At 40.0% G+C, this 22,556-nt stretch overlaps 1 protein-coding gene across 1 annotated transcript in view; it reads right to left on the reverse strand.

The window, feature by feature from the left end:
* Positions 1-320: 320 nt before the first annotated feature.
* The window catches only part of ctnnbl1 (catenin, beta like 1), a 197,079-nt gene continuing 174,843 nt past the window's right edge, over positions 321-22,556 (reverse strand). Inside the window, exon 16 of the mRNA XM_078555389.1 lies at positions 321-1,026. Coding sequence (XP_078411515.1) covers positions 938-1,026 — 89 coding nt within the window. The 3' untranslated portion in view covers positions 321-937. The remainder of the gene's footprint in view (positions 1,027-22,556) is intronic.

The raw sequence follows: 22,556 nt of genomic DNA on the forward strand, positions 1-22,556 counted from the left end.
GACGGAAATTCAAAATAAAAGTGGAAAATGTAGAATTACCACTGGGGTTATTCAGCATCTGGAAAGAGAGAAAAAAAGGTGAATGGTTTGGATGAAGATCCTTCACCATAAAGTTTCTCCTTTCAACTGGTGACAGATCCGTTACATTGTTCCAGGAAATAAAACCAGAAACAAACTGGAAAAATGTAAGATTTCAGGGAAACATTCATGTCAAACCTAAGGTTAGAAAGTATACACACTTCAAAGTTTCTTATGGGGCTGGGGGCAGGGGGGGAGTGGGTGGGGAAAGCAGAAGAAAAATGCAGTCATAAAAAGTACATTTGGTACAAAATACAAAGCAACATTTATATTCACACATTAATATGTACTTCACTGAAGCACAAAGTGGAACTGCAGCTTTCAGAATATGGTTCACCTTTACAAATGTTAGAAGTGTGCAATTTGCAACAAGTAGATTTATATCAGGGCAAATACATTTTTCTTCAGATACAATGCAAGTCAGACACTTCTTTTCAAATAGTACACTGGTTTGTATGCAAAATACCAATTACTTTGTTTCTATAGATTACATTTGTCTTGTTATGCATTATGCAACATTGTGTAAAGCTTGGAGAAAATAAGTTCGGTTCTGACAGACAAATCATTAAAACAGATCATGGCTCATTTTTTTTTTAATTGTAAAGATCTCTGCTGCAGGAGTGGCAATTTTTAGTCAATTGAATGTTATGGTGCTCCATCTGCATTGCAGTTCTTGCTATTAGGGAGGCACATTCCTCAAGTATGTTGCACAATAGGTTAAAATCAACTCCACTGTTAAGTGTTCCCAGCCCACTAAAAATCAGAGAAAAATGTGTCGGATCACATCAAACTGTAAGCTTGCCATTGTATTTCTCAAAACTTCTCTAATATTAACAGACCCTAATAACATTCTGCTTTCTTAGAAATTTTCAAGCAGGGCCAAGATTCTTTTCTGTTCACTTTCTTTAAATTCGTCATTCTTCCCATCACCAATATTTTCAGCGTACTCTGTAAAACAAGATTTCACAGAATAAAGGGGATAGAGACAATCATATTTCAGGTCAAATACCTTAATCATTTCATGACAAACACACTTTCTCTGCAAATCATAGACATTTTAACACGAGGAATACTCAATCTTTAGTCTAACATGCAAAATCACAGTGCTGTAATGAAGAAATGTATTCAGTGCACTATTCAAATAGAGACATATTTTCCTGGATGATTAACTTGCTGATACTAAATTCCTCTGTCTTCTTGAATTCAAGTGTTAAACTCTTGAAAGAAAATAACCAAGTTAATGTGTGTTTAAAAAAGCAGACTCAAGGATTTCCTACAAGCCATTAAATGGTTCTGATAAAACGTTATCGAGCAAAGATATTTACTCGGTTTTTTTCTTCACAGATAGTATCTGACCTGAGTATTTCCAGTATTGTCCATTTTATTTCAGATTTCCAGCATTTGTAGTATTTTGATTTTGTGGCAAACCATTACGTGTTTGTCCAGTTTTGGCACCATGATGTTTCTAATGCTCCCACTTCAGTTTTTTTAAATAATGTTGTTGCTGCATATAGTGCTTCAGGTTTGAATTTTTCCGACACTGCTTAAATGTTAAATGCTCTGGCTATCTTTCCTACCAATATTAAATCTTTTGAAAGCACTGCTAAAACAGGAAGCAACAAATCAGACCTTTGACATAAATGGGCTTTTCAGAATGAAAGCAGCATTTTTACTTTAAACCAAAAGTCTTAATTTTTTTGAACTTCTCTTACGCTGAAAAAAAAAGTCAATTCTTTAAATGTAATTTTATGGTTTTACTTTAACAAATAAAAAAAACTTTACAAATATAATTAGACAAAAATTAAAAGATCCCGTCTTATATTAAAGTCACCCGTGTCAATCTCTTGCTAGAGTAACCAGCACTATAGTTTTAAACATGTGATCTATAGTAAACCTGTACAATTTCTTGTGCTCTGTTGCAATCCAGCCTCCAGCCAGATTATCTTGTGAGATAGATTATCCTGTATCAATGTGTCCATTACCTTTATCTCCCAGTTAATTCAACATGTAGAACTGCTCTACATGCTTTTCAGTCTAGTCTGTGCTTTCTGAACACTTCAAACTCCCTGTATGCTGTCTTTATTTCCATTTCTAGGTTAACCAGCTTTCTGAGATCCATACTCTATCAGTACGTTTCTTTCTATAGACAGCCTTCCATCTCGTGAGACGATAGTTTGTGCCTTGGTGGTTAACTCTGAAACATCATCTGGTGTGGCTCAGGAGCTCAACTCTAGCATGGTCGTCTCTGCCGCATTTGCTACAGATGAAGATAGTGGGCTGAGAAGGTGCACGATTCATTGGCCCATTTTCTCTGCGCCCTCTTCTTTGCCAGCTGTGCTTTCCAGTTCTTCCTGCTTCTTCCTATGCCCTTCCAGTCAGCTTCCAGAGGTCACGGCTGTTGGCGACTATCTTCCAGATGTCTGTGTCAATGTCTGCCATCTTCCTTTGTTGTTTGCAGGTGCCCTTGTAATGGAGCTATGGACTTCCAGGAGGCCATCACTGTGACCATACAGAATATCTTTGAGTATGTGGCTATCATCCATCCGATGAACCTGGCAGAGCCGGTGCAGATGTCGGTGGCTTAGTAATGACTGTGTGCTGCTGGAATGTGCACACTCTAGGATCTCTGAGGTGGTGACCTTGTCCTGCCAAGAGATGTCTGGGGCAGTGAAGGTGGAAACTGTTCAGCTTTATCTCCTGCCTAGCATATGTTGTCCGATTCAACAATGCTTTAGGGGAAAAAACTTTCAAACTTCAATCAAGAACAGAAGGACTGTCCACAGTGCTTGAGATGTCCTTAAGTCCAATATCATCAATGCTTGCAAAGAGACACTTGAATTTTCTGTCAGGAAACATCAGGATTGGTTTGATGGAAATGATCAGGATATTAATTAACTGATTGATCGCAAGTGCAAGACTTTCTGAACCTGGCAGAATAACCCAAACTCAAAGCAAAAGAAAATGGCTTCTCAACAAATAAAGGCCGAGGTACAAAGGTGTGTATATGACATGATGAACAAATGGTAGGCAGATAAGGCAAAGGAAAATCAACATCTCGCTGACTTCATCACTGCCACAAACACTATTTATGGCCAAAGTACCCAATGACCAGCTCCTTTGAGGCCTAAGGATGGGGGAGATCTGATCAAGGAATGGGAAGGGAAGCTGTCAATGACTATTGGAGGGAGCATTTTGAAGAGTTTTTCAATCACGAATCAATTGTTGATGATTTCAGCTCCGTCCCACAACACCCAGTTAGAGAGAAGCTCGTAACCCCTCTAACATCTATGAAGATGAAGAAAGCCATCATACAAATGAAGAACAACAAAGCAGCAGGTGATGGAATCTGCGCTGAAATCTTTAAGCACGGAGGAGAGGGAAAAACATTACAGCTCCGTGCCCTTATCCTACGGATCTGGAATGAAGAGCAAGTCCCAAATGATTTCAAGGACAAGATGATTGTGATAATCTTCAAGAAAGGGGACAAATCCAACTGTGGAAATTACAGAGGCATCTCCCTGCCTTCCAATGCAGGAAAGATCATTGCAAGAACCCGTCTGAACTGACTTCTTACACTTGCTGAAGAGTTACTCCCTGAATCTCAATGTGAGTTCCAGCCATCAAGAGGTATGGCCGACATGATTTTTACAGCTCACCAAGAAAAATGTCACAAACAACATCAACCTCTCTATGTAACTTTCTTTGACTTGACAAAGGCCTTTGACTCTAAATTGTGAGGCGCTCTGGAAGATTTTGCTTAAATATGATGTCCTCCAAAATTCGTTACCACCCTTTGCCTGCTTCATGATGATATGCGAGCGGTAATCCTTAACAACGGATCCATTACAGCCCCTTTGAGGTTAAGACAGGAGTCAAACAAGCTTGTGTTCTCACTCCAACTCTTTTCTTGATCTTCCTTGCTGCCAAGCTCCATCTGACTAGACACAAGCTGCCTGGAATGAAGCCTATTTATCGAATGGATGGTAAACCATTTAATCTGAGATGACTCCAATCAAAAACTAAGACCGCCCTGACCTGTCATTGAGCTCCAATATGCTGATGATGCTGTAGTAAGTGCTGTGTTGGAAACGGATCTCCAGAGAATCGTCAATGTACTTACTGAGGCATACAAGAAGATGGGACTTACACTCAACATTCAGAAGACCAAAGCTCCAAATGCTCATACCCCAGCCCCACTGATTAGGATTCATGATAAGTGCCTAGAATATATGTAGAACAGTTCCAGTACCTTGAAAGTCATCTTCCAAGATAACTCTTGTCAGAAGGCTAACATTGATGGAGAAATCCACCATAGCTTGAATTATGCTGCTGTAGCCTTTGGCCACTTGAGGAAGCAAACGTTTGAAGATCGCAACATCAAAACTAAAACAAAGCTCATGGTCTACCATGAGGTTGTGATCCCTACGTTACTGTACGGAGCTAAAACATGGATAACTTACAGGAGGCACCTTAAGACACTGGAGTCATACCATCAACTCTGCCTGTAGAAGATCACACATTAAATGTGGGGACAGACACACCAACATCAGTGTCCTCTCACAAGCAGGCACCACAAGCACCAAGGCTATGATCGTCCGCTATCAGCTTTGTTGGATTGGTCACAAAGTTTGGATGTCAGATATCAGGCTCCCGAAGCAGCTCTTCTTCTCCCAGCTCATCAGGGCAGACGTACCAGAGGAGGACAGAAGAAGCACTTCAAGGGTGTGCTGAAAGCCAACATGAAGAAATGCACCATTGACATCAACTCCTAGAAGACCACCAACCTGGATCGAAGCAGATGGCAGCAGAATCTGTGGGAAGAATCCCAGCATTTTGAGACCCAACGATGACAAAATGAAGGGGAAAATGAAAGCAGCAAAATGAATATGCCATTGCTAGAACTAATAATACAGGACCAGACATGCTGCTTGACAACAAATGCCTTATGTGCCATAAAGTCTGTAGATCCCGAATCAGCCATCTTCAGACTCATGGAAGGCAATCATCCTCGCTAGTGAGGGCTAGCCAATACTGTAGAGGAGTGCACCAAGGACATAGGTTTAGCAAACTCACAGTTTGGTGTTCTTGGTCAGGTTGCTGTTGTCATACTCTCTTATTCAGTTTTGACATGACATAGCTGCAGCTTTTGCAATGCAAGCATTGATTTTTAGTATCAAGTTATAAGATGGCTGGCGATTGTGGAGCCTAGGAACATGAAGCTATCAATAAAGAGTATCACATTGTGAATGCTAATTGATAGCAGTATGACAACATCCTGGATCATGACATTCATTTTCCTAATGCTGATGGCCAAACCAAACTCTTTACAAGCATGGAAGAGTCTGTCTATTTGCTGCTGAAGGTATTCCTCGGTGTGTAATGCTAGTGTGGCATCATCTGCGTAGAGCAACTTTGAGGACTTGGCACACTTTTGTCTTGGATCTCAGTTGGATAAGCCTGAATGGCATTCCGTCAGTTCTGGTAGATATCCTCTGCAGATAAACTGAAGGCAAATGACAGCAGCAAAGAGAAGAAAGTGCCAGAGAGTGTTGGCGACAGAATGCAACTGTTTGTCCTCACTGCAGATTATAAAAGGTTCCAATGTTGCCCTGTCATAGCTGACCTTAACAATTCACATCGCCATGGAAGAGATCACACTGAGCAGCTCTGATTGGCAACCACTTCTTTAGCAGCTTAAATTGGCTGCTTTTGCTCACATGGTTAAATGCCTTGGTGAGATTGATGAAGGCACTGTATAGTGGTCTCGTTTGTTCATGGCATTTCTCTTGCAGTTTCTGGACTGAGGAGATCATGTCGACTTTGGATCTTTCAGTTCTGAAATTGCATGGAGAATTGGGATAGATGTTTTCAGCCAAATTTCTGCAGTCAAATGCTTCTAGTATTTAACTACATGCATATTGATAGGTTAATCTTACCAGTTACAAAAAAATATATAGTCGCCTTTTTGGTAGCGCAAAACAATCCAGTAATATATTGTTGGAGCATTAGTGAGGACACCATAGGCCCCTAACACGTCGTCACCCTCCACTCTGTGACTTCTGTATCGAATGCAGATGTAATGTACAAACTGAGGGACAGGAATGGTGGGGAGAAATTCCAACATGTGCTCATTCTTCAATCCACTACATTATAAATAAAGAAGCTGTCACAAGGATGTTTGTGAATCAAACTCACAATTTATTAATTCAGCTTTTTGTTGGCAGATGAAATAATGATAAAGGCTAAAAACACTGAACTTAGCTCAACATTTATTCAAAATGCACTGTACGCAATCCATGGGATAGTTTGTGGCTTAACTAGCCACATATATAACGATGCAAACCCATCACAAAGTAGCAGATATTCTTATAAAACATCAACTATCTTATATTCTGCCTAATGAAGCTCTAACTTTTCAACTTATTGCCTTATAATCAACTGCACTGACTAAATACAATGACTAAGTTAGGAAAATAAGGCAATCTACAAAAATAAAGAAAAATGGATATTGAGATAGAGGAAAAAACATTTGTAAGAATGAGCAAAGGCTAATGATCTTTATCTTCATGACAAAGAAATCCATCAGCTCCTCATACATGTTGTCAAAGGTTAGGTTGAATGGGGCAGGGAAAATGGTGCAAGGCAAAACAGGTAGTGCAGGAATGGAGTCAGAAGTCATGTTTATTCCCCAGGATAAACCGAGAGCAGAGGACAAGCTTAGTAGAGGGGGATCCCCAGTACAACTTAATCTGGTCGAGTCAGATCTGGTGAAGCCAGTTATATAGCAGATCTACTCAAGAAATTCGCAAAAAGAATCAGTGACTATGGGAGACACTTTTGCAAATGTCAGTATATTCTTAGGATGTCAAGAAGATATAATAATTCTCATAATGTTACTGGAATTTATTGTAAAATAGAATAATAGTGGGATGTGTGTAGGTGTGTGGGTGTCTGTAGTGGGGGGGGGGGTGTGCACACGAGCGCGCGCAAAAGACTTAACTGGATTAAAGGCAGCTGCTCTGAAGGCGTTAATGTAAATTATGTAAACATGGGGAAGTTTAGAAACATAGGTATCAAGGGAACATTTACATTTTGAAATAAACCAAGCTAGATTATTTTCAAAGGAGGGGTGAAATGTGTCACCTGGGCAGGTGAAGTTTAGGAACAGTGTGTTTATTTTTCCCAAAGATTACTGGTAAAACTTAGTGCTATGAGAGGGTTTTATTATCAGGGAGATAAAGTCCAAAGACATAGTGAAACAATGGGTATTTACATTCAAAGAGGAAGATATGTATAAAGAAGACTGTTTGTAAAGGACGCGTTTTTTTTTTAAGATCTTACAAGTGTGTGAAAAGCCTTCAGCGTCTATACCTCAAGCTGCTGTCTTCAAAAGGACTGAAGTTAAGAAAACTCACTTGGAATTCAACTTGTTTCTTTGCCTGGGTCTTTAAAATCTGCGTGTCTTACTGTTGCCTTAACGAAAGTGTAACTGGGAGTTAGATTGATTAGGGGATTTAGAAGTTATCATAGTAGTAATTTGTAGATCTATGTACGTATTTAAAATCATTTCTCTTATTAACAAAAGTTAATCTAGTTTTATAAAAACCTATAAGGCTTGGTGGTCTTATTACTACTGACAAGGCACACATCTCGAAATTTATACAAATTGAATATTAGTTGAGACAGTTATTTCAAGTTTCCCTCTGGGATTTGAACAGCTCAGCATTTACCATCGGCTGTGTCATAAAACAGGAGTCCTGTATGCCAACGCAGCTCCTCAAAGGAAAGCAGGAATATTGTTGCAGCAAGCAACTATTTATTAGTATACGGCAGTAGTATGTCAAGCACCACAGAAATCTTGGAACAGATGGATAGAAATCTAATGATCTTGCAGACACAATATCCCCACCCAATAAGATCTGGGTTCCTGAATGAGAAATATAACAACCTTTTATATATCACATTTAACTTAGCAAAACACCAAGGTGCTTCACAAGAGCGCTATCATAGTGAAACTGAGTCAAAGAGATATTAAGATGTGATGAAAGCTTGGTCAAAGAGGTTGGAGGGAATTCTAGAGCATAGGGCCCATGCAGCTTAAGGCACAACCACCAATGGTGTAGTGATGGAAATCCGCAATGCTTAAGAGGCCAAAATTGGAAAGGCAGAGACCTTGGAAAGTTGTAGATATGAAGGAGGCTACATAGATAGGGAAAAACAAAGGAAAGAATGGGATCAAATTATAAAAAAGGATATGGGCACTTGAGAAGGTGCAGAAAGGATTTACTAGGGTGATACCAGAGCTGAGAGGTTACACCCGTCAGGAACTATTGAACAGGCTGGGGTTCTTGTCTCCAGAAAAGAGACTGAACTGTGACCTGATCGAGGTCGTCAAGATTATGAAAGAACTTGATAAGGTAGATAATAAGATAGCCAGCTACTAATAAATCAATAAGGAACTCGAACTGCTTCACCAAGAGAGTGCTTAGAATGTAGCACTCGCTACCACATGGAGTAATTGAGGTGAATACCATAGGTGTATTCAAGAGGCAACTAAATAAGCACATGTGGGAGAAAGGAATAGAACAATAAGTTGATTGGGGTTAGATGAAGAGTAGTGAAAGGAGGTTTGTATGGAGCACGGGCCTGCAAATGAATGACCTGTTTCTGTGCTGTAAATGCTTTGTAACAAATTCATATTCAAACTGAAAAAAAGGAAGAAAGAGGAATATGATAGCGTTCGTGGAAGAAATGGTGAAAGAAACCCGTGTGTGTAATTATCATCTAACCTGCTTAATAACTATTTCATTTGAATGACTCTACACTGCTCACATATAATAAGTAGATAAGTCATATACAGTTATATGCTCAGGCAATTTGTGACAACTAAATCTGTTTCGAAACTGTCACTTGTCAGGGTAGTCTATAGTATTCATAGCTGATATATATGCAGAGCTGAGAATGTTTACTCTAACAAATTGCTCCAGGTTTCATATTAAACACTTTAAAATTAAGTCAACTTCCACACAACGAATAATGCTTGGACGAACACGCTATTAAGACTCCCAACAGGAGTTTACTGTAGATGGGATGATCTTAAAAAACTGAAATGTTTCAGTTCACTCAGCAGCACATGAGCGTGGTCCATGATACAGCACACTTTGATCTTTACCCTGGTTTTTATTTAGCAACAAATGAAAAATGAATGAGTGAATGCCATTAATTTCTCTGCTTGTCTTTGTTAGTGTAAATTGAATTAAATAATTTGCGTATCAATTAACTTTGCTTTTGTTAAATTTTCTTCCTTTCCGCCTAGGCACTTTGGCTGTCGTTGCCACAGATCCATGAGTAATGGTAGCCTTATAGCATCAAGTGGCTATTAATCATGTGTGAACCATGTTAGAAAAAAGAGATAATTTAAGTAAGTTATATTGGTATTAGGTGTTAAGAATAAGTTTTTAGCTTTAAAGTTTAAGTTTGATTCGTATTTCTGTGTCTGTGTGTTAGGACAGGTCAAATGGACTTTAGTTTCACTTTGCTTGCATTTCTAATGAGGTTTTTTTTTACGGCTGTTGCAGCTAAGTTAAACAAACAAGGGTAGAAGAATTGAACTGTTGCCTAGCAACAGGGCACAAGAGAAGCAGGTCCCTCCCACAGACACACACACAAGAGAAACAGCAGTTTTGATTTGGAAGTCGTGGAGTTCAGTTGGTTTTTTTGGAAGTTGATGCCAGGTGAGACTGGAGCAAAGGGGATAGATAGCCAGTCCCAAGCTAAGGAAAAACCCAAAAATCCAGGTGAGTGGAAGAAGGGAAAGTCCAAAGAAGATCTTCTAGTCAAAGGAAGGACAGGAGCCTGGAAAAGCTCCTGTTAAGTGAAGCAAAGAGTGAGGGGCAGATTGGAAAGGGTCCAAGCCTCAGACAAAAGCTGCAGAAAGCAGATTTAAAGTGAGAATGGTTTGCAAGAGGCAAGAAAGCCTAAAGAGTTGGCTGAAGGTCTGTAACTCTCTGCAATGGGCATGTGAAACAGTGGTGTACTGTTGGCAGCTGAGTTGGTGAGGGAGAGTGCATGGAAGACAGCTTGAATGTATGTGGTGACCTGGGAAAGAGGAACATTGGAAGGAGAGTTTAAAACCCGGGAGGTGAACCCTTGCGGACGGCATCTGAGAGAAAGCGTTGGTTTGGGGGAAGATTCCAAGGCGAGTTCTTGGAGAGTGGAGATTGGAAACCTTTGTGTGAAGCAGTTCAGTGAGACAGGTTGGCTCATGATGTGACAAGTGTCCTGGGGCAGGGTTGGTGGGTTTGAGGAGAGATCCAAAACATCTGGTTGAAGTGGTATCTATCACTTGGCTTCAAAGTGTGGTGTGTCTGACCAGAGTGCCTATTGGTTTACATGGACTCTGTACTTATTGTGGACATTTGAGTTTAAGATAGCTTTTGTAACTTGTGTTATCCTTACAAATCTGTATATATCTGTAAAGGTATAGGTGTGGGAAAAAGAGTATTATAATATGGTTCATCTTTTCTTGTTGAATAAATGTTTTATTCTTTTGTTAAAAGTTCATCAGCTGACTCCTGTGACTCTGTTCAGTAGCTATTCTCCACGTATTTAAACAAACAAATAAAAGTTAGGCTCTAACAAGCTGGGTTCCACTCTGGGATCAGGCTTGTCCAGGGGTAACCTCAACAGGGATTGTAACAACCATGATGGTGGCTCAGTGGGGCATCACGGGTGAGTTGGATCTTGTCCTCGGTTACTGCCCACACACACACACACACACAAAGAATAAAAGACATAGAAGCAGCAGTAGACCATATGCCCACTCGAGCCTGCTCCACCATTCAACATGATCATGATTAATCTTGGTTTCAACTCTGCTTTCCCGCCCGCTCCCCATATCCCTAAATTCCCAAAAATGTGTCTATTCCAGCCTTAAATATTTTCAACAAAGCAGCATCCACAACCCTTTGAGGTACAGAATTGAAAAAAGTTTACAACCCTCTCAGTGAAAAAAGTTTTCCTCATTGCAGTTGTAAATGATCAACCCCTTTTCCTGAGACAGTGCCAGCAGAAATAAACCAGTCAATAAGACGACTAAAGTCCCTTACAATTATTACAGTGCCATTGTTACACACTTCAATAATTTCTTGTTTAAAGCTCTGTCCAACGGTATAACTACTGTTAGGGAACCTATAAAATACTCCAACCAGACATTTTCTGGTTCTTGCTATTCCTAACCTCCACCCATATGGATTCTACTTCATGATCTTCCGAGTCAAGATCCTTCCTCACTAATATCCTTATGTCATCCTTTGTTATCAGGGTTAGCCCTCTTCCACTGCCACTTTCAAAATATTGTGTACCCTGGAATATTTATTTCCCAACCCTGGTCACCATGTAACCAAGTCCCTGTAATGGTGATTAGATCTAAACCATCAAAAAAAATTGCCTGCCCAACATCAGTGATGGCTCTAACTTCTTGCTATTTCTGCTGCTCTAGGAGACTGAACATTGCTGCAGGTGGTGAGCAGGATTTCCCAGCCATGTCAGAATTCCTACCCACAGCATCTAGTAATGTTCAATCACTAAGAATCAGCAGCAGGTTAAGAGTTACACACCAAGAAGGTAAGTGAGAAGAGCGAAAGCATGAAACTAGAGAGGGGGAACTGGGGACATGGGGAGAAGCATGTCAATGTAAGTTTGGGGGAGGGAGTGGTGAGGGGGGAATGGGGGGGGTGAGAAGAGGAAGAAAAGTAGCAGAGTAAACTGGGGATGAAATAGTATATTTAAATGGGAGAAGGGGGAGATTACTGCCAACATGAACTGGTGAGTGGGAGTGGAAATGAAAAAATACCAACTTTAACCAGAGGGGGAACAAAAAAAGTGCCACCTTGAAGGGAGGGTTTAGAGCTGGAGTCCCTGCGTGAATTGGGCTGAAATGAGAAGTATGCAATCTTGAACTGGGGACAAGTGGAAGAATTCTAGTTTAATCAAAGGAAAGGGGAAGATGGAAGATAAAAGAAAGCAAGAGCTTAGGAGTCATACAGTTCTTTTCAGGACTTCCGAAACTGCTTTACAAACAACAAATTACTTATGAAGTGTAGTCACTGTTATAATTTAGAAAAGTGAAACTTAAATAAGGGACAGGGCAATCTCAGCCTGCATTGGAGGGTAGAGGAATATCAGATTAAACTTTGGAGAGCAGGAGAAAAATGTTTTAGTCTGTTTCACCACAAGGGTGGAAGCAAAGATGAGGGGACGGGGGTGGCTGGTCGGGCTTACCCAGGTCTGCTGCAGTCACCTCCCAAGCTATTAGTTGTGGAAAGGCACAGCACAGGCTTTAGAATCAGCTGCTTTCCCATGTACTGGGCAGGCAGGATCAAAATGGTGGCTGTGATTTCACTGCATGTCCCTGAAAGACAAAGCACAATGTCCTTTGGAACTGCTTCCAAGTTCAATTTGACAAAAATATAAGCAAGGCCAGGTCTTTTTTTTTAAACAATCCAGTGAGAAATTCAACCTGTGCCAAAGCTGTTGACTCATTGGATAAAGTAAAGGATCCAGAAACAGATTGAAACAAGCAGTAAATCCAAATCAAACAATAGGACGGCAATATTTGTGGAAGAGAATGTATGAAACATATCCATTTGCATCAGAACTACAACTAATGGGAAAGTCAAAGCTCTGGGAGCTTTAAATAAAAACTGAGTACAATTTAACTTATAAAATCCATGATTGGTGTTATAGTGTAAAGTAGTTTAATGCAATTAAACCCAGCAAAATATTTGAGGTACAAATACCAATAAATGGCCATTTCAGTGTTTTTTTTTTAAAGTGAGAGGATGTCTTAACTTCAGGATGAGGATGCTATGACCTCACTTTAGCCAGCACCTTCCAAACCCATGACCACTACCATCTAGAGGAACAGGAGCAGCAGACACCTGGGAACACCACAACCTAGAAGCTCCCTTCAAGCCACTCACCATCCTGACTTGGAACTATATCGCTGTCCCTTCATTGTCACTGAGTCAAAATCCTGGAACTCCTGCCCTAACAGCACTGTGGGTGTACCTACATCATATGGATTGTAGCAGTTCAAGGCAGCAGCTCACCACCACCATCTCAAGGGCAATTAGGGATGGACAATAAATGCTGGCCTAGCCAGCAACACCCACATCCCATGAATGAATTAAAAAAAACACTTTAATCTTGACAACTTAATACTGTTATTAAATATTGGGTAAATGATGAACAAAATCTATCAAAACCATAACCCTTTAACATTTAAACAGCAGGAAAAAATTAAGTTGCATAAGAACTACATGAGGATACCATGGTCCTGATATTTACTTGGGACGATGAAGAGCACAGTTGAGGTTGGGAGTGGACAGGTGTTGGTGATAGACAGGATTTCCTGACAGGAGGCTAAGCATAGATTTCCCATAAGTCTTTCAGAAATTAACTGTATAACATCTTTTAAATTCTCTCATTAGGTTTCTCAACCAAAGGTTAGACAGACTTAGGGGCTGGATACCTGGTGGGCAGACAAGCAACCAGAGGCAGATGACAGGTAATCATAAGATCACAGAAGACAGGATGGAGATGGACATCAGGGGTCCGATTGCTGGCTATATAAAAAGAGATCAGATTGTTGGACCTCCAGGAAACCCTCCTCAGACAGGATCAAAAATAATGCTGTAAATGCATTTACCTCATGGATTTGGTCCTTCTTGCCTCCTTACCTGATGGAATTCCCAAGTGTTGGGAAACATGGCCTCCATACAATAAAAATAAAAATGCATTAACAGGACCTGAAGGAGGATTGGCTGCCCTCATTTGCCTCAGTTCAGAATTTAATTTTTCTGCCTCCCACAAACCCCCATTCCACATGTCCTTGGGCGAATAAAAGTGTTCCTCATATGTCCAATTTGGTGGTTCACATTTTGCCTTACATCAGCCAGGATGGCTAAAATTTGGGTTAAGATATTGGTGCCTGTTAAGGTCCACAATGTTACAGAAAGCCAAGCAAACAATACTGACAGAAGTCCTACAAGCAGCCATAAATTTTGGCTATCCATTTCAATCCTTTTAAGTCTTAAATCTTTGTGTGGCACTCACACTTCTCAGAAACATGTAATATATATGCAGCAGCAAAAAGTATTGCTACTGAACAGTTCATTGTCATTCGAGGTAATCATGAATGGTAGGACATGATGTGTATAACAGTGCTACATCTCATTTGCGTTGTATGCAAAGGGTTGTGCTTTATTATCTCGCTAAGTTGGTTTCACAAAAATAATAACCAGATGTTGCAATGTTTTGTAGTCTTTAAACTTGTATTAGATAGAGGTAAGGGCATATGACAATATCCTATAATACCTCCACATAAGGGGAATGGGGAATTCTGACAAATATATTCAACAGTGCTTGCTTAGTTTCCTTTACCAGATTTCCCTAGTCAGTCAGCTACTATTTTTCACAGGGGAAATTTACAAATTTTAACTTTTTTTCAGCTTTAGTGCAGAGCAAATTCTGAATGCTTGATCAGTGACAGGGTGGCTGAAAGATTGACAGGAAAGCAGCACAGAACTGAAACTATGGATTAAGATTCGGTTCAGCAACCTTTCAACATGATTAACTCCAAAAGAAACCAATTTAAAGCTGGGAAGTTGCCTTTATTTTGCTGATTAAGATTGTTTTGAACAGTGGATAAAACAGGTAGACAGGCAGCTTTAAATAAGACACTGTCTCAAGTGTATGAAATGTTTTTGAATTCACTTTTAAGGCACAAATGAACTCATGGGAAAAAAATTAGACAAGTGAAATCAACAAATCTACCACATTCTTCTTGAAACTTGCATGAACATAAACTATTTACTTCTCAGGTCTGGCAGCCTTCATCTGAATGAGCCCAAAAATTCATTAAAAACAAACAAGGTAGAGGGAATCCAAGGAGATCAAACTGACTTCATTAATAATAGGAATTCTCTTAAAATGGCTGAAAGACTGACAGTGTTTCACTGGTGACTTGAGTTACTGCTGTTCCTACAAAAGTATGAAAGATCCATAAAGCCCAGAATACTGAAGGTATAAATAAGTTATGATGGTTTTTACACGAGAGAGAACACCAAAAAACTCCATAATCACCAACAGAGTATTCACTTGACTCTGTAGGTACATTTACATACTTACACAATATTGAGCATTTAAAGAAAAACATACTGCATTGGTACTCATTTTTAATATTTCACAACTGCAAATGATCCAATCATGTAAGGAGTTAAACTGGCAATTTTAATTTGTACATTTGAGTGTTACATTGGGGGCAAAAAGAGCTCATTGGTAAAGTCAATAGAAAAGTGTTGGAATAAATATCACTGTGGGTCAAACAAATAACCACAACATAAGTCCAATTTAGAAAAATACTGGATCGGTTTTAGGAACTTGTACAGGGAAGAAGATACAATGCTACTGTGTTAGCATATGATGGATTACAGAAACAGGGCAAGTTTAAAATACTGAATGCATGATTAAGATTGAGTCATTAAACCAATCATAATACATAAAGCAAAGGTCTCAGTATTTGATGGTATTTTAAAAATAGATAAAATATTTACATATTATCTATTTTTAAAATCACCATAATATATATACATATATTATATGGTATGGTGTTAATCTATAAGATTTACAGAAATAAAATCAGATATCACTGCAATTCAAGTCACTGGTGCAGCAGAACTTCAGTACAGACCATGTGATTCAATTACTGAAACTGGCCATCCATCACTGCCCACGTGTTGCCCAGTGCTGCCAGGAAGAAACAGAATAAAGTCACTTCCCACACCTGCATATACCTGTAGAGAACAGCAGCTGGAATAATTTCAAGGGCATATATTTTGAAGCATCCGCAGCCCTTGATTTATGACTGTCTCACATCATAGATTATTTTTTTATACTTGATTTTCAAAGTATCAGATACTATTAGGGATGTTAATTTAAAGGGAAGACCTATAAACAGCACTTTGGAAGACACAGGAAAAGTGAAAAAATCTAAACCAGCAATTGATCAGATGGCCAGATAAGTTTATTGATAATTCAACATAATGTAGAATTTTTCTGAGTGATGGAAGAGGAGTCAGTGACTCAAAACAGTAAATTAGCTCACATTGTATCCTATAAATTACTGTTTGCAATATTAAGCAATTTAACTTAAACTGTGTTGACTCTTCTGTCAAAATGGTGAAGGACAGTCATACAGCATATTGAGCTTCGGTATTCTAAAGTTGCTAACCAGTAAGGCTCTGCAACTGAAACAAGAGGTAAGGGAGCCAAGACTGCAATTCAACTGAAAACATGGTACTGGAGCACAGCAAATTTAATAGTCTGCAATAATCCTGTATTCATGGGTTACAAAAGACAAAATAAACTATATTTCAGACCAGTATCATTGTTATAAGGTTTAAGCAAAATTCCTCCTAATATAATTCATAACACAATTCATAAATTTGGAAAAAAGAACAGGATTTTTATTGTCCACTTAAAATACAATGGAATACCTTGGTGCCGTTTTGTGTTTTTTTTTTAACAGGTTCATATGCTTTGGCATGCCTCACTAAAAGTATGTGGTAATTTCTCATGTCTAAATTATTTAAGTGCTGCATCAAGTGACATCACATGAACTAGAACTTTGCTCAAGGGGATCAAATGTGTCCAACAAATGTTTGAAAATGAACTGGAATTATTCCTACCACTGCTATCGTTGTGAATATGTCATCCTCTCCAGCTCAAAAGTAGCTGATAAGCGGACAGAAGCATTAGCTCTCAACTGCAATTTAAAAGGACATGTGGGATGTAAAAAGAGAAACCAAGTGGTGCACACACTCCAAGGAGTTCTGCTTCTAAATTTTAATTCAACATCAAAATGAGCTGGGATGTGGGTAGACTGAAGAAGAAAGGAAACATTTTAAAAACTGAACAGTATCAAGTATGCCTGCTCATGATGCCTACTCATCAGTAAAGTGATGGAAGGGGTCATCAACAGTGCTACCAAGCAGCACTTGCTTATCAATAACCTGCTCACAGGTTCTGCCACAGCCACTCAGCTCCTGACCTCATTAGCAGCCTTGGTTCAAGCATGGACAAAAGAGCTGAAACTCCAGAGGCATGGTGAGATTGACTGCCCCTGACATCAAGTATTTGACCAAGTGTGGCCTAGCAAAACTGGAGTCAATGGGAATCAGGTGGAAAACATTCCGCTGGTTGAAGTCATACCTAGCACAAAGGAAGATGGTTGTAGTTGTTGGAGGTCAATCATCTCAGTTCCAGGACATCACTGCAGGAGTTCATCAGTGTAGTGTCCTGGGCTCACCGTCTTCAGCTGCTCCATCATAAGGTCAGGAGTGGGGGTGTTCGATGGGGATGTTCGCTGATGATTGCACAATGTTTAGCGCCATTTGCGACTCCTCAGATATTGAAGCAGTCCATGTCCAAATGCAGCAAGACCTGGACAATATCCAGGCTTGGGCTGACAAGTGGCTAGTAACATTCATGCCACATAAATGCTAGGCAATAATCATCTCCAATTAGAGAGAACCTAATCATTGACATTCAATTGCATTACCATTGCTGAATCCCCATTATCAACATCCTAAGGGTTACAATTGACCAGAAACTGAAGTGGACTAGCCATATAAATGCTGTGGCTACAAGAGCAGATCAGAGGCTAGGAATCTTGTGGCGAGTAGCTTGCCTCCCGCCTCCCCAAAGCTTGTCCGCCACAAGGCACAAGTCAGGAGTGTGATGGAATACTCTCCACTTGCCTGGATGAGCGCAGCTCCAATGACACTCAAGAAGCTTGACACCATCCAGGACAAAGCAGCCCACTTGATTGGTACCACATGCAGAAACATTCCTCCCTCCACCACCGATGCATAGTGGCAGCAGTGTACATCATCTACAAGATGCACTGCAGGAAGTCACCAAGCCTCCACAGACAGCACCTTCCAAACGCACGACCACTACCATCTTGAAGGACAAGGGCAGCAGATACCACCACCTGGAAGTTCCCCCCCAAGCCACTCACCATCCTGACTTGGAAATGTATTGCCGTTCCTTCACTGTCGCTGGGTCAAAATTCCGGAACCCCCCTTCCTAACAGCACTATGGATGCACCTACACCACAGGGACTGCAGTGGTTCAAGAAGGCCGCTCACCAGCGCCTTCTCAAAGGCAATTAGGGATGGGCAATAAATGCTGGCCTAGACAGCGACGCCCACATCCCATGAATGAATTTTAAAGAACTGAACAGCTACACTCTGCGAGTCAGCCTCTTCTTTTTATGGAAATCTTTATTTCTGAAACTACAGTATGTGGCAAGGGCTTTCGTTGATTTAACTCAATTACGATTAGTTTCCTCCATGTTGTTTGTGCAGCTTTAACCATTTAAGATTTCTTTGAAGGCAGGCCTTTGATGATGCTGTGCATGAAAACCTTACAGTAAAGTTCCATTATATGCAAAAGGCTATGTTTGTCAGCCCAGCAAAATTTAAAAGAAAGAATTTATAAGAAATAAGAGGAGTAGCCTGCTCCATCACATGTAGGCCAGACTAGGTAAGGACAGCAGATTTCCTTCCCTAAAGGACATTAGACCATGGCTGACCTTCTGTCTCAGCTCCACTTTTCTGCCCATTCCCCATATCTTTTAATTCTGAGAAAACAAAAATCTGTCTACCCTAGCCTTAAATACACTCAATGCTGGAGCATCCACAATCCACTCAGGTAGGCAATTCCAAAGATTCACAATCCTCCGAGTGAAGACATTTCTCCTCATCTCAGTCCTAATGATTGAACTCTGTGTTCTAGATTCCCCAACCAGGGGAAACAACTTCTTAGCGTCTACCCTATCAAGCCCTTTCAGAACTTTCTATATTTCAATGAGATATAATGAGACCTCTCATTCTTTTAAACTCCAAGGCCCAATTTACTCAGCCTCCCATTATAGGCAACCCTCTCATGCTGAAGAATCCAGGAAATTTTGGAAAAATCATAACCAGCTGCTATCTGTTTTAGAAACTTAGGAAGTAGGCCATCAAGCCCTGGGGGTTTGTTTGCTTTTAGTCCCTTAAGTTTCTCCAATACTTTTTCTCTGCTGATATCTCAAGACCCTCACTCTTTCAGCCTCTTAGTTACTCTCTACTTCTAGTAAATATTTTGTATCTTCTACTGTGAAGACAAACACAAAATATTTGTTTAACATCTTTGCCATTTCCTTGTTCCCAGCTACTTTCCTTTCTATATACATGTAAAAGTTATTAAAAATATATTTTTAGATTCCTGGCTAGTTTTTTTTATTCAATCATGGGATGTGGGTGTCACTGGCTAGGCTAGCATTTATTGCCCATCCCTAATTGCCCTTGTTCAGAGGGCATTTAAGAGTCAACCACATTGCTGTCACATGTAGGGCAGACCAGGTAAGGACCGCAGGTTTCCTTCCCTAAGGGACATTTGTGAACCAGATGGGTTTTTATAACAATAGACAATGGTTTCATGGTAATCATTAGGCTTCTAATTCCAGGTTTAAAATAAAATAAAATTCAAATTCCACCATCTGCAGCGGTGGGGCTCGAAATGGCAGACGGGTCACCAGAGCATTAACCTGGGTCTCTGGATTACTAGTCCAGCAACAATACCACTATGCCATCGCCTCCCCTCTGAGTTTACTCGTATTCTATTATTTCCCTGTTTTAAGTTAGCTTTTTGGTTGCACTGAGTTGGTTTCTAAAACCCTCAGGCTTACTACTATGCTTTGCAACATTATAAGTTTCTTCTTTTAGTCTAATATTATCCTTAACCTCCCTAGATAGTGACAGAGGGATTTTCTAGCTCAGTTATTAGTTTGATAATGTAATATATTTTTGTTGAACGCTTTGCATCATTTCTTTAAATGTTTTCCACTATTTATTTACTGGCCATACATTTTACCAATTTATCCAATCAACCTGAGCCATCTCTCCCCTTTCACCTATCTAATTGAAAATATTTAAATTTAAGATTCATTTTTGGGATAGAATATGTCACTTTCAAGCTTAACCGAGGGTCCTTTATTATATTATTAATTAAACTGCCTCATTGCACAATATTAGATCTAAAATAGCTTTACTGTGTATTGTTCCAGGAAACTAACATGAAAGCATTCAACAAACTCATCTCCAGACTACCTTTGTCAATTTGATATATTCGGTGTATAAGATGATTAAAGCCCGCTACAATTATTACATTACCTTTGTTACAAGCTCTAATTATTTCCTAATTAATGCTCTGTCCAACCTGTTATGGAGCCTGTAAATTACACCCACCAGCCTTTTCTGACCCTGTCATTCCTGACCTCCATCCACACTGATTCAACTTTCTGAATAGAAAGGATCTTTTGAGCCAAGATTCTTTCTCATGTCATCCTTAATTATCAGCTTTACTTCTCCTCCTTTACCATTCTGCCTGTCTTCAGAAATGTTGTGTACTCTGGAATATTTACTTCCCAAATTTGTTCACCTTGTAACCATGCCTCTGTGTTAGGATAAAGGGATAGTTTAACTTACATTTGTATTTGTGGGCGTTAGGAATGAGTTTTAGCTTTGAAGTTTAAGTTTGATTTGTATTTCTGTATCTCTGGGTTAAGAAAGGTCAAATTGAGTTTTAGTTTCTCTTCAAAAGGCTGCTTGCATTTCTAATGAGAAGTTTACGACCCCTATAAAGTAAAAGTAAACACACAAAAGTAGAAAGAATAGTGCTGTTGCCTAGCAACAGGGGGGCCAGATAGGCAGGTTCCTCCCACAGACAGAACTAAAGAAACAGCAGTTCTAAGTTCAGTTGAAGCCAGGACCCCAAAGAAACTGAACACTGGGAGAGGGAACTACAGATTTCCCAAAAGAACAAAAAAGGTCCCAAGCAAAGAAAAACCCAAAAAATCCAGGAGAGTGGAAAAAGGGAAAGTCCAAAGGAGACCTTGCAGTCAAAGGAAGGACAGGAACCTGGGACAAGGTCCTGTTAAGTGAAGTTAAGGGTGAGGGGCAGAAAGAAAGGCTCCAAGCTTCAGATTTAAAGTGAGAACAGCTTGCAAGAAGCAAGGACATTCAAAGAGACAACAGAAGGGTAGTTTTTTTGCTACGAGCATGTGAAGCAGTGGTGTACTGTTAAGGCTAAGTTGATGAGAGTGAGTGCATGGAAGTCAGCTTGAATGCATGTGGTGACCCAGGGAAGAGGACCATCAGAAGAAGAGCTCGAAACCCTGGAGGTGAATTCTTGTGGAAAGTGTCTGTGAGTAAGCGTCAATTTGGGAGAAGATTCCGAAGTGAGGTCTTGGAGAGTGGAGATTGGAAAACCTCGTGTGAAGGTCTGAATTCAGTGAAACTGGTTGGTTCACGGTGTGACAAGCGTCTGGGGGGAGTTGAGGAGAGATCCATAGCATCTGGTTGCGGTGGCGTGTGTCACTTGGGTCCGAGTGTAGTTTATCTGACCACAGGGTGCCATAGAATGGGTACTTACTGTGTACATTAAAGTATAAGGTAGCTTTTGTGACTTGTGTTATCCTTACAAATTTATATATATATTATATATACCTGTAAAGTTATGTTTGTGGGTGAAGGGGTATTGTAATATCGTTAATCTTTTCTTGTTGAATAAATATTTTATTCTTTTGTTAGAAGTTCATCAGCTGTCTCCTGTAACACTGTTCAGTAGATACTCTCCACATATCTAAACAAATAAATAAAAGCTAGGATCTATCAAGCTGGGTCCCACCCTGGGATCAGGTTTGTCCAGGGGTAATCTCAGCTGGGGATCATAATGCTCTGTAAAGATCATTAGATCTAAAGTGTTTGTCTCCATTTATGCTGTGTTCATCTATCTTACTATTAATGCTTTGTGCATTCAGATTAAGAGCCTTTAATTATTTTCAATACTATTCTTTACATGGATCTTTTTCGCTGATGCATTATTTCCACCAACCTCTGTCTCACTCTGCTTGCCTTTACCCAAATCACAATACTCTATTACTTTGACTTCCCTCTTTACATTGCCCTTCATCTGACTCCTCCTCACTCATCTTTTAGTTTAAAGCACTATCCACAATCAGGCTTGTACAATAAGCCCTTCTATCAAGGTTAAACACCTTGCTGGTCCTCTGATTGGCAACAGCTCGAGGGTGGTCCGCCATTCTTAATAGGCCCCAGCAGTGGACACTTGTTTGGCTGCCACTGCAAAATGTAGCCCAGGTCCCACTGCCTACTGTGGTGAGGTTGCCCTTCACCTCCCTCCCTCACCCCAGCTTTTGGCCCCGGTCCACAAAATTCAAGTGATAGTCACTGCTGTAATGTAAGTAAACACAACAGCAAATTTGCGTACAAGGTCCCACAAATGACAGATAAATGCATAATAATTTGTTTTAAGTGGTGTAGTCTGAAGGGTAAAATTCGGCCAGG

This window comes from Cetorhinus maximus, chromosome 13, assembly GCF_964194155.1.
Source record: "Cetorhinus maximus chromosome 13, sCetMax3.hap1.1, whole genome shotgun sequence".
NCBI classification, from domain to species: domain Eukaryota; kingdom Metazoa; phylum Chordata; class Chondrichthyes; order Lamniformes; family Cetorhinidae; genus Cetorhinus; species Cetorhinus maximus.